Source organism: Manihot esculenta, chromosome 1 (assembly GCF_001659605.2).
Source record: "Manihot esculenta cultivar AM560-2 chromosome 1, M.esculenta_v8, whole genome shotgun sequence".
In the NCBI taxonomy this organism is placed as follows: Eukaryota; Viridiplantae; Streptophyta; class Magnoliopsida; order Malpighiales; family Euphorbiaceae; genus Manihot; species Manihot esculenta.
The window spans coordinates 24,891,255-24,904,690 of record NC_035161.2 but is presented as its reverse complement, the minus strand read 5'-3'; the positions used below and the strand labels follow the sequence as shown (position 1 = coordinate 24,904,690).

The following is a 13,436-nucleotide window of genomic DNA, read 5'->3' as shown; positions in this document are numbered from 1 at the left end:
GCAAAAACTCATTTCTTCCTTGATTAAAAACATAAAACACATTAAAACATTTTATAAAAACATGGTTTCACCCATCTAGAGGTCTCCGACACCCGAGATTCCACCGGACGGTAGAAATTCCGATATCGGAGTCTAGCCGGGTATTACATTACCCTTCCTGTCTTTAATCATCATTAAGGAGCGAACCTTCTCTTCGTATTTGACAAGATTCGATTCTCAGATTTTAAACTATCCCTGGTACTGATTAACAACCAACTGTGAGTCACTGAAAATAATAGATTTCTGTATACCTATTTTTGCGACGATTTTTAGTGCCATAATTACAGTCTCGTACTCAGCTACAATGTTGGTAGCGTTGAAGGCGAGTTTTGCTGCATAACACAACTTTATCCCGGTTTGACTCTGTAGAAATATTCCAATTCCAGAACCCTTAGCTCAGCAAGCACTATCTGCCCAAACCTTCCACTCCTCAATAGGCGATTCTGAAGTCTCCAATGGTAGAGTCATCTCTACAATAAAGTCAGCTACTGCCTAGGCTTTCATCGCTTTTTTTGGGACATACTTGATATCAAATACTTATAATATTACTGCCTGATAGTTTCGGCCTATATAGTACCTTTCGTAAGGGATAATCTATTCTAACTTTTATGGTGTGTGACTCAAAATAGAGACACAATTTCATGACAGATATCAGGACTGCAAATGCCAATTTCTCAATAGGGATATTTCAACTCTGCCCTCTTCAAGACTTGGCTGATATAATAGACTGGGTTTTGCTCTCCTTTGTCTTTTGGAACGAGCACCAAACTTATTGTCTTCTGCGTCACAGACAAATATAGAAATAAAACCTCGCCTTTAACAGGCAAGCTTAGCCAAAAGAAAGATGATAAAAAAGTTTTTAAATTTTCAAACGCCTCTACCCACTCTTCCCTCCAAAATAATTTATTTTTGCCTTTTAAAACTTTAAAGAATAGTAGACACCTCCTAGCTGAGCATGATATAAACCAGCCAAGAGCCGTGACCTGTCCATTCAACTTCTATATATCATTTATGGTTTTAGGTGCCTCCATATTTTGAATTCCATTAATTTTCTCTAGATTTACCTCTGTACCTCTTTTTGAGACTGTATCCTAAAAACTTCCCAACTTTTACCCTAAATGTGCATTTTTAAGAGTTAAGTTTCATACCTTCCTTATCCAGTATGTCAAAAACTTTTTGGATATCGTTTGGGTGGTCTAAGGATCGGCTCTTTACTACCATATCATCTACGTATACTTTGACTATAGACCTCACCATGTCTTTAAAGATGCCTGATATTAGAATTTAGTAAGTTCCCCCTACGTTCTTTAGCCCAAACAACATCACCTTATAACCTAAGACTCTTGTATCGGTGATAAACACAATCATTTTTATATTTTTGGCGTCCATCATGATCTAGTGGTAATCTAAAATAGTATCAAAAAAGGATATCACTGTATGACTCAAGGTAAAGTCTACTAATATGTCAATACTATATTGACGAGCCATATAGCATACTAGATCTCTTTTATTAATTTTGCACTTAATAATTCATTGACCTTTTCTTTAATCTCATGTTGTCTCTCTGGTGTAAATTTTTTTTATTGCACTAATTTTATTATGTTGTCGATAAATAACTTATTGATAAAATAATTAACTTATATTTAATTATTATAAATTTAATTATTTAACACATCAATTATAATTTAAATATCCAATATATTGATCTCCACTAATAGATAGATATAAATATATAAATCAATAGGTTTTATTATTATACATTTGTATAATTCATTTTACATTATATCTAATTTAAGAAAATTATTTTTTTTAAATTAATGTTATGTTTATTTATAAAGGACAAATTATTTTTTATAAAAAAATATATTTTTTATTATTTAATTTTAATTTAAAAATAAGCTTATTAATAAATTGATATATTAAGATCTTAATAAAAATTTTAAAATATTAAAATTATTTTTTTAACGAATAAAATACTTTTTATTGATTAAATTTTTAGTGCCTCAAGTACTAAAATTTAAGAAAAATATTTTTTTTTCAAAAATATTTTTAAATAAACGGAAGTAAAACGTAGAATACTACAAAAAAAATATATTAAATTGCACAAAAGTCCGTGTGAAATGTGAATCCCGCGTAACCTTAGAAGTCACGACTAGAAAGAAACTTCATCGAACGAGTCAATAACACTCTTTCTTGCGCTTCAATGCATATTCGAGTTCTCTGATTTCAATTCTCAAATTTCAACGATCGAGTTTTGTGCCTGTGACCTCCTTGAGCCAGCCAGCCAGCGACAGTTAAGGTCACCATGGCTTCTCAGGAACATCTGGACAAGATGCAGCTCCGACAGAACTACCGGAATCTCTGGCACACTGATCTCATGAACACCATTCGAGCTGACACCCCTTGTATGCATACTATTCATTTATTTATTTATTTCTGTTTGTCTTGTAACGTATAGTGCTTTATGGGTTTTTTTAATTTGTCTGATATGTGGGTTTTCTTTGGTTTGAGGGTGCAGATTGCTGCTTTGCCTTATGGTGGTGAGTACTCTTGATCTACTGTTTATTTAGTTTGGAATACAGATCTGGCTCTTTTTAGTCTTGGGATCAGTTTGTTTTTTAGTTTTCTGCTCCTGATTTAATTACATGGATTTTAATTTTTGAAAAATTAAGGCTTTTTGACTTTTTGTGAGATAGTGCTGACTTTGATATCTCATTTATTCTAATCAATTGTAATTCTTTGGGAGAAAACACTTCCTTTGTTACCTTTTTGTTCTCAACTCTCACGTTGGAAATGAAGAAAATATCGTTTAAAGAATTTACATTTTCAAAGCAAAGACCATTGCAGAATGCACATTTCTGTTTCTTTGACATGCTATTTTTCTGGAAAAATTATTCAGTGCAACCATTGAATGTACAATGGTTGATGTTGATCATTGATAACGGTGGAACCTACTAGCCGTTATACAATTTCTAATTTTTATGACGTAGGTTATACTTCTTGTACCGTTTACCTGTCTTCACATTCTGATCAATTAACACAAGTTGAGGCATGATGGATGGTTTCTTACGATTTAGCTCTGTGTGGCATTAATTCACATTAATTTTACTTTTATCTTTTTTATGCTTTTTTCCCAATTCAATCACATTCTTTCGATCTTTTATCTGGGGAAAAACTAATGCTTTTTGGTTTTACCATAAGACAGTTGTGAATTAAGAAAGAGATCTTGATTTGTCAATGAAAATGTGGCAGTATAAATTTACAGTCTTATGCCTTTCCATCTAAGCTATTGTTTTATTTATGCCTTTTTACATGTTGATGTGGAATTGTTTATCCCAATGCACCTAATTCTTTTGAAATCTGTTATAGTGCGCCATGTGTATCATACTTGCTACGGAAACGAGCACTTTATAATGACATGTCAAGGTAATTGAAACTTTTACTCATTCAAATCGTTTGATGTTTTGGTAGCATCCTTTGTAAACCAATGCTTTTGTTTGTCATAGGTATGTCTGTTGTGCTGGTTATATGCCTTGTAGCGGCCGGTGTGGTGAAAGCAAGTGCCCAGAACTTTGTCTTGCCACTGAGGTATGAATATTATTTATCATTGGTTGATAGCTTGTAAATATTTAGTCTTTACTTAGAAATTCATAGGTCAAAGATTCAACTCCATAATATTTCCAAGATACATTCACTTTAAGGAAATATGAATTCAGAAATGCATATGAAACAGCTATCCAACTGTGCTCATAGAAAATAATGTTTCTGGATTAGCATTTTCAGACAGATGTGATTAAATGTCCCTTGCTATTTGCTGCAATTTGGATTGAAGTGTTTGACAATAGTATGAGCATCTAAAAGTTTCTATTTGTTTCTGAGAGCTGGTGAAATATATTATCATCCTCCATTCATTTCAGGTAATCTACCATAAGATATATAAATTCATAAGGAAAACTGTAGAGATGAAGAGATATTAAAATGATTCAATCTTCTTCTAATGCAATCGAAGTTTTATTTAAATAATTATTTCAAAAATACATATAATATTATTAGCAGAGTTTTATAATGCATCAAATTTTTAACTTCAAAATAATAACAATAATATTTGAAATGGAATGTTTTATTATTACTGTCAGAACCTATTGGTCTATGAATAAATTTAAATATGAGAAATGTTATAAGCCTTAATTTATAGAGAACTCAAAAATTTATTGATCCATAAAATTTATTGTGTGGGCCTTTGAAATAGATGGCAAAGTACTCAAATGAAATGTAGGAGACAGGGAAAATTGAGTTCATTTATATGCTTTATGACAGGTGGAAACTGAAAATGGTCATTCACTTTGCTTTTATTCCAATATTAGTATCTGGTTCATTGGCATGTATTTAGGATGACTTTGATGGACTAGGAGATTCAAATTTTGTACGTGTAGAATACTTCCGTGGATGTTTGGTTTCAGAATCTTAGTATGCACATATTATGGACCCCTTTTTTGGCTCCTGCCTGTGCTAAGCTGCAGCAGACAACTGTTGGCATTGTGATCCTGATTCAATGTTATAGCGAAGAGACTAGAAGCAAATTGCTAATTTCAGGAGATCCTAATTCAATATTGCAGTGAGGAGAGTAGAGACAAATTGCTAATGCCATAGTAACAGTGAATCAAACTATTGAGAGAAGCAAAGAAAACCAATTTAGAAAAACTTATATTGCTTGATTTAAAAAATTCAAATGAATTCCTAAACAGTAAGCTTTATATGATCTTTAATAACATCTTAACATTGAAATAAAAACTATAACCCAATTTCCTTTATACTGACTGTATCACATAATTATGTATTCCTGTCTGCATGATACTCTTTGCAACATTTTGGAATTCAGATGCAAAATTTTATCTCCTTTTTTTTTTCAATAAAAACAGAAAAATTGTGCCATAACAGCAAAGCCGGATCAGCTATACATTATTTTCTTTGTATCCAGAAATTACAATTCGTGCCTTTCATTTAATCCATAGGTTCCTTCTTGTTGACAAGACAGTATGTAACACCCCTGATCATAACCTGTAAATAAACACTTTTGCTTGAAAAAGTATGGGAAGAAAAAAATATTATTTTAATAAGTTCTTGTCATGTTTTTGTCATACCATTTCATGCAGATAGATAGTTTCTGACTCAGAATTTTGGTGCATGATGTCTCTTAATTGTATAAGATTAATTTTCATATTCATTTGATTTTGCATTATCCGACTTCTTTGTCTCGGAGAATCAATCAGTTGAGAACCTTAGTGCCTTTATAGCCAGAAATGTGCCTTATTGTGGGTAACTATTTAGTTGAAGACGTGTTCTGTCGAGATAATATTAGTTCATTTAGAATCATTTCTTTGTTTTTATACCTTTTACAAGTCTTGTTGCTAGAAATGCCAGCTTTGGAGATTGTTTCTGCTGTTGTTAGCCCCATTAATGCATGTTTTGAGTTCCCAGGTATTCTGCTGCTTTGGAAATTCAGTGGCCTCTACCCGCTTTCTATTGCAAGATGAATTCAACATTCAGACAACGCAATGTGATAATTGCATTATTGTACTCTCTCTCTCTCTCTGTGCCACACAAACTTTCTCTCACACATTATATTTTTCGTATTTTGTGATCATTTAATAATGTTACTTCTTCCACTTCAGGGTTTTATGTTCTGTCTCCAACAAATCGCATGCATATTCTCCATAGTTGCAATGATTGTTGGGAGTGATGAAATTCAAGAAGCTTCCCAATTACTTTCATGTTTTGCTGATATGGTGTATTGCACGTAAGCATCATAACCTATTCATGCTATTGAAGGCTCTTAGCATAGTGGCTTGTGACTTTGGTACTGATAGTATCTGTTTTTATGGGCAGGGTTTGCGCCTGTATGCAGGTAGTGATATGATCCAAAAAAAAAAAGGCATATACTTTTTAGTAAAATGTCACATTACACTATGCTAACTTGGACATTTACAGACGCAACATAAGATCGAAATGGATAAACGAGATGGCAAATTTGGGCCACAACCAGTGATGGCAGTGCCTCCTGTTCAGCAGATGTCGCGCATTGATCAGCCTTTTCCTCCTTCCGTTGGATACCAACCTCAACAGGCATTTGGACAGCCCTATGGTTATCCACCTCCTCAGGCTCAAGGCTATCCTGCTGCAGGTTATCCTCCACCTGCTTATCCTCCATCCAATTACCCACCACCTGGACATCCACCTTCTGGCTATCCAAAGTGATCTATTTACTGTGACAAATTCTGGAAAACAAAAACAGAGTGGTTGATGTTGATGAACTTCAAATTTCGGAACTGCGTAGAGTGGGAAGATCGTGGAGCTGATGCTTCTGTTTATTTTACCATAGGAAAATTATTGCATGCACACTGAATTCTTGAATGTCCATAAAAAAAAAAACCTGAAAATTGAGGAATATTGTTTTCTCATCTCTCAGTTATTTTCATGTTCTCCTTGTTGTGAAGTTGTGTTTCTTGCAATTCCAAAATCTTGTGATAACCAAAACACCTGAGGAATCGCATTTTGTCATTCCTTCTCATGGCATTAGCACTGCTCTCACAAAACCAAAGCATAGAGGAAGAGCTGATGCTTTTGACATAACAATAAATGCCACATTACTTCATTTTCACTTTCAGTCATCTTTTTTTCTGTAGCAAGGAATACCATGCCATTAACAAGTCTGGGTGTTCTACTCCATTATTGAAGAAATTTTGATATAGTTGTGCTGAATTATGAACATGAAATTCCTTTAACAATTTGATTTAGTCTTCTTTGCATTGAGTCTTAGAGTCTTTGTAGAATCTCAAACACCACTATAGTTGGATTAGTATCTTGAAGGTTGTACCAAAACTTTATTTATTTATTTTTGCCAAGAGTTGAGCCGTAGGGAGATTGGGAAAGTTGAATTCAAGATCCCCGATGTATTACTTGATTTAATTTTGATACGTTTACACGGCAAGCTTGATTAATTGATGGTAGCTTTGGTAGTTATATTGAAAACTTGATCTAATGTCTGTGGGTTGATAAAATCTTTGCCAACCTTGAAATAGAAAATTCCCATTATGGGAGCAGACTTTTCATATTTCTAAGTACAACCAACCTAACCAAACCCATCTAGATTTTAGAAACTTCATAGCTACAAAACCTTATCAAACCTCACCTAATCATTTCTAAAGCCTAATTTTCAACTGCCTCGATCTCAAGCCACCACTGTCCTTATCAGAAGCACCAAACTTTCCATGCACCAATCCTATTTGTAGTAAATTTTTTTAAAATTCTTGGGCTATTAGCCCAAAAAATCATAATTTTGTACGTTGAGGGTAAAAAATTTTAGATAAGAAACTACAATTTTTATATTTATGGTAATTGTAATAATTTTTTAAATTAATTTTTAATTAAATCTAAATTAGCTTACGCAGGATTTAATCCTTATTAATAATTTAATTAACTTTAGTTAAATTTTAATTACAACTCTAAACTTCTAGTTATTTGAAATCTTCAAATTATATAATTGAAATTTTTAATTTAAAAATGAAGAATTAAAAAATTCTCAATTATATAATTTAAAAATTTTCAGATAATTAAAGTCGGTTCAAGTTAAAAAAAATTTAAGTTGTCATAATTATAATAAAATTAAAAATTTAAACTTTTTAATTTAAAATTAAAAATTTTAACTATAAATATGAAAAAAATTCGAAATTGTGGTCAGCAAAATTTTATAAGGTTGCAAATTCTTGAACGTTTAAACAGAAAAGAATCAAAGATGGACGTAGAGACACTTATGGAGCTTTTCATGTGGACAAGTCAACCATTTGAGTTAACTTGCTTGTGTAACATTGTGCTTCTCCCTCAAACAAGTAAATGGAAATTTGGAATATTCTTGAGGAGAAAAAAAAATAAAAAAATATATATATTAGGTTGGTTTAATCAGTCTAACAATATTGTTTGAAATTAAAATTTCATATTTCTATGTGGTGTTTGATTCATGGAATTGAATTTAAATTTTAATCAAATCTAAATTAAATATAAAGATTTGAAGTATTAATTTATCTGATGGTAAATGCATTAAATTAAATTATGAGAGATTTTAATTTTAATTTTAATTTATTATCGCTAATTAATATATATATAAGAAATTTCAAATGCAAATAAATACGTTAATTGAAATTCATGCTCAACCTAACTTAAAAAAAGAATTTATTAAATATTCAACTGTATTGAAATTTGAAATTCTGTTTATCAGTCAAACTAGGCATTTAATCCCAAATTTTAAAATTTCAAACCCTAATCAATGAACCGAAACACAATCACAATTGATTTTAATATAAAGCTTCTCTTATTAACTAAGTTCAACTCGGCTCCCTTATGTTTATTTATCTTAAATGAACTTTATCAATATAGGGAATGCAAGCTTAGGATTTATCATTTATAAGATTTTATCTCCATTTATTTTACAAGAATATATTTTTTTAAAAAATAATTTTCATATTTTCTAATATTTGAAACGCTCACAAAATTTAATTAACGGAAAATATTTTTTTAGTTAAAAAAAATTAAGTTATTTCAAAGAAAATGACTCTTTTTTTTCCACATCTGGAGAATCTTATTAAAATTTATATATATAAATTTATAATTATAATTTATTTTTTAAATTAAAATTAAATAATGAAACCAATATCCTAATTCTCGAAAAAATCTCTCACCGGAAAAAACTTCTTGCAACTCTAGTGATGAAGAAGATGATAGGGCAAAAAACAAAAAAGTAAAACACCGAGGTTTTGAGAGTCTTGGTGAGAATGATTTTAAGTCCTATAGGGACCAGGTTGTGCAAGGCTCACAAGGGGACATTGAGATGAATGCTATAGAGGAGGAAGATGACATAGAGATAGACGAGTCTAATATTATCATTGATCGATCCGGTCAAATTCCAAAAGTGTTCATTTTAGCCAAATTGGCTAGAAGATGGAGTAAATTTGTGGTGGTAAGACTTATCAGAAAATGAATTAGTTATAAAGATCTTTGCGCTAGACTTCAAGTCATTTGGAACATGATCGAGCACAAGGTTCTTGACATGGAAAATGGTTTTTTCTTGTCTAATTCATTCAAGGAGTGGATTACCACATGGCACTTATAGAAGGCTCATGGATTGTGATGGGAAGTTACCTCCTAGTTCAACCATGGACGATTGACTTTGATGTCAATAAAACTGATATAGGATCTGTAGTGGTTTGGGTTCACTTGTTTGGACTCTCTTTGCAATATTACAATAAAAAAGTTTTTCGGCAGATTGAGAAAATTCTAGGAATAGTGGTCAAGGTGGATTATAATATCAGTGACCATTTGTATGGAAAGTGTAACGACCCGAAAACCGGACCGCTACCGGCGCTAAGATTCAGATCGACTTAAGGTCGCCGGAACCCGTAGTAAGCCTACTATGCATCCTGTGTACTTGATAAAATCCCATTGATCAAGCATAATTTAACCATGTTTTTAATATATTACTTACTGTTTATTTACACATTTTTCTAGCTTAAATTGTGTTTTTGTTATGGTTTTGTAGAAAAGGAAGAAATTGAAAATTTGGAGAAAAAGTGCAGAAAATGACAGCAAAAGTGATTGGACCAGTGATTTGTCCAAATCACTCGCAGAAACTGCCCAGATCACTAGCAGAGATAGCACAGACTTGCAGAAAGTGATTGGACCAGTGATTTGCCCAAATCACTGCCCCGATCACAATGACAGCAGAAAGTACAGCAGAGCGGGAAATTGTTCAGGAAACCGAATTTTGAGTTTTCAGAAGTCCAAATCCAACTCAATCACTACCAAAACAATTCCAAGAGCCACGAAAGAGTTTCTCACTTAAGGAATTCTAGTTGCAATTAAATTCAACATCAAAAGAGGAATCACAAGCCAAATTAAAAAGGGATTTCAAAACCCTAGAAGGATGGAATTCTTCAGCTATAAAAGAGCAACCTCCAAACCAGCAAGGGGCATCTTCTGATCAGCTAGTCAGCATCTTCTCCCTCGCCAGAAACTCTGCAGCCTCTTTCCTTTTTCTTTTCTTTTCATCTTTTTGTGTATTTAATCCACCATGAGTGGCTAAATTCCTCCTTTTCTAGTTGAAGTTGGTGAATTTCAGATTTTGTGATGAATTGGGAGATTTAAATCTCCATTGTTAAACTTCTATTTATTATCAATATTTATACAATTTGAGCTTTCCATAATTATTACTTTGCTTTTAGAATCAATAAGGGCCCATTGCTTTTAAATTGCTTAAGTAATATTGTTTGAATGATTTAGGTCCGTAATTGCTTAGGTTGTTCAAATACACATTTAATCAAATTGCATAATCTAAACTTGACCACGCGGTTGGCAAGGATAGAATTGGGTTTCTCTAAGTCTTAATGCAGTCAACAGTTGTTCGATGCCAAAGGCCCCAAGGACGTTCCTTGGCAACTTGTTAACTAGTGTTTGATTAGCGAACGTTTCCTAATCAAACTAGAACTAAGGAGGAATTTGGATTGTGAGAAGCGTCTTCCACATCCTAAACTAATTTGTTGAGATAAATAGGAGTATTAAAGAATCAATGATCAATTCTAAACAATCTGAAAAAGATCCATACTTCAACTAGAAACTTTTTTCTTATTGATTTACTCAAACTTTAAATTATTACTTTCTTTTGCTATTTAATTTTAATCATCAATTCAAAACCCCCCTCTTTTATTTACTTGCTGTTTACCTAGTCATTATTAGGAAAATCTTTGGTGTCAATTCCCTGTGGTTCGACCCTATTGCCACTATCTGCAAATTTATTTGTTGATTGATAATAGGTTTATTTTTTACGGCTTCGACAACCGCCTATCAAAATTTGGCGCCGTTGCCGGGGAATTGATCTAACTAACGTATTTTCCCTTTATGACCAGGTCTGGCCGTAAAGACACTCTTCTTTACGATCCGGAGATTGAGAAAACCGCCAAGAGCTTAAGGAAGCAAGCAAATTTGAGGAACCAAGCCTCAAAACCATCTTCATCAACAACTCCACCTCACAGACCACCTACTGCCCCTGCTGAAGAAATTTCTGCACCAACAGAAACTTCCATCACCACACCTACTACTACTGAATTTGCACCAGAAACTGAACTTCTGGTTATGGCAGAAAATCCAGCAATGGCAGCACCACCTGCTGCACATGTAGAAGCTGAAATACAAGCTGGAAACGTGCCCATCCAAGCACCTCAGCCACGGGAAAGAACTCTCGGGGAGTTAGTTGAACCAGTAGGAGATCAAGCACCCTTATGCATTGAATATCCCCTATTGACAGCACCATTCGAGCTAAAGACAGTTCTAATTCATCTCCTTCCCAAATTCAGAGGCCTAGAAAAGGAAGATCCTCACAAGCATTTGAAGGCATTCCACGTTGTGTGCTCAACCATGAGACCCCAAGGTATTCCAGAAGAAGATATCAAACTTAGAGCCTTCCCTTTTTCCCTTGAAGACTATGCCAAAGAGTGGCTATTCTACTTGCCACCCGGATCCATCACATCATGGGCTGATATGGTAAGAGCATTCTTGAGAAAATTCTTCCCAACCTCAAAAGCCATAGGCATCCATCGAGAGATAAGTGGCATAAGGCAAAAGCACTCTGAAGGCTTGTATGAGTACTGGGAGAGGTTCAAAAAGTTGTGCACAAGCTGCCCTCGGCATGATATTTCTTACCAATCTCTCATTGAGTACTTCTATGGAGGATTGCTACCCTCAGAAAGAAAATTTATTGACGCAGCCTGTGTAGGAACAATTGAAAAAAAATCACCTCGAGAGATGAGGGACTTAATTTCCTCCATGGCTGCAGCTTCTCAACAATTTGGAGACCAAGAGCTGCCATCAAGGAATGTAAATGAGGTGAGTACATCCATTTTAGCATCCCAAATTTCTAAACTCACCAATGCTGTCCGTAGCCTTGTTGTGGGTCAAACCCAACAAGTCCAGCAGATTCAGCAGCCCAAGACATGTGGAATATGTGCCAACAACCACCCAACTGATCTATGTCATTCCCTTCAAGAGGAGGACCAGCAAGTCAATGCTGTTGGAGGTTTCAATGGGCAAAGAAGGTATGATCCCTATGCAAATACTTATAATCCAGGTTGGAGGGACCATCCAAATTTCAGTTATGCAAGGGGAAATCAATATCCAAGCTACCAGCAAAGGAATCAAGCTCAAGCTGCACCTCAGAACTATAATGCACCTCTTGAAGAGATTGTGAAGAATTTAGCAAATACGGTGCAAAATCTTGAGAAACAAGTGAGCCAAATGGCCACTTCAATGAGCAAATATGAGTCCCAAGGGAAGCTACCCTCCCAAACTGAGATAAATCCAAGGCAAAATGCTAGTGCCATCACATTGAGGAGTGGAAAAGAGTTGCAAGACAATAGGGCTGAAAAATCACAAAAACAGGCCATGAAAGAAATTCTGCCAGAAAGTGATCAGGGCAGTCGATTTGCCCAAATCACTGACCCGATCGCTAGACAGACTGAGCTGCCCAGCAGTGATTTGCCCAAATCACCAGAGAAGGCAGAAAGTGATCTGCCCAAATCAACAGACCAGGCAGAATCCAGTCAAAGGCAGAAACAACAACCTATGGAGAAATTCAAGGTACCTCCTCCCTTTCCAAAGAGATTTGCAAGGTCCCAAAAAGAAAAAGAGGAGAAAGAAATACTTGAAATATTTCGCAAGGTGGAAATCAACATTCCCCTACTTGATGCTATCAAGCAAATTCCAAGGTATGCCAAGTTTCTCAAAGAACTATGCACTAACCGGAGGAAACTTGCTGAACATGAAAAGGTAAGTGTGGGGGAGTGTGTCTCAGCTGTCATTCAAAGGAAACTTCCCACCAAATGCAAGGATAGAGGAATGTTCGCGATTTCATGCAAAATAGGCAATGTGGGAATAAAGAAGGCCATGTGTGACCTTGGAGCTTCAATTAATGTCATGCCCCTTTCTATTTTTAACTTGTTGAATGCAGGTACACTCAAGGGCACCAGCATTATGATCCAATTGGCTTACCGATCCATTGTCTACCCTAAAGGAGTGCTTGAAGATGTGTTAGTGCAAGTGGACCAACTAGTCTTCCCAACTGATTTTTATGTCATTGACATGGAGGAAGATAAGAGCAACACCACCTCTGATATCTTACTTGGGAGACCATTCTTGAGCACAGCAAGAACAAAAATTGATGTGCATGATGGCACATTGACCATGGAGTTTGAAAGGAAAATTATAAAATTTAATGTTTATGATGCCATGAAATTCCCTAATGATGTTTCTCCTGTTTATGGCCTTGATATAATTGATGATTTAAGTCAAGAAATTTT

The 13,436-nt window shown here is 34.3% G+C and overlaps 1 protein-coding gene across 1 annotated transcript; it reads left to right on the top strand.

Annotated features, from left to right (window-relative positions):
- Positions 1-2,164: 2,164 nt before the first annotated feature.
- On the top strand, positions 2,165-6,703 carry LOC110627417. Its single transcript, XM_021773717.2, has 8 exons — positions 2,165-2,444; positions 2,558-2,579; positions 3,409-3,465; positions 3,546-3,627; positions 5,518-5,613; positions 5,712-5,836; positions 5,926-5,944; positions 6,028-6,703. The coding sequence occupies exons 1-8, from the start codon at positions 2,345-2,347 to the stop codon at positions 6,292-6,294; spliced, it is 768 nt and encodes a 255-aa protein (XP_021629409.1). The 5' UTR covers positions 2,165-2,344; the 3' UTR covers positions 6,295-6,703.
- The last annotated feature ends 6,733 nt before the right edge of the window (positions 6,704-13,436 follow it).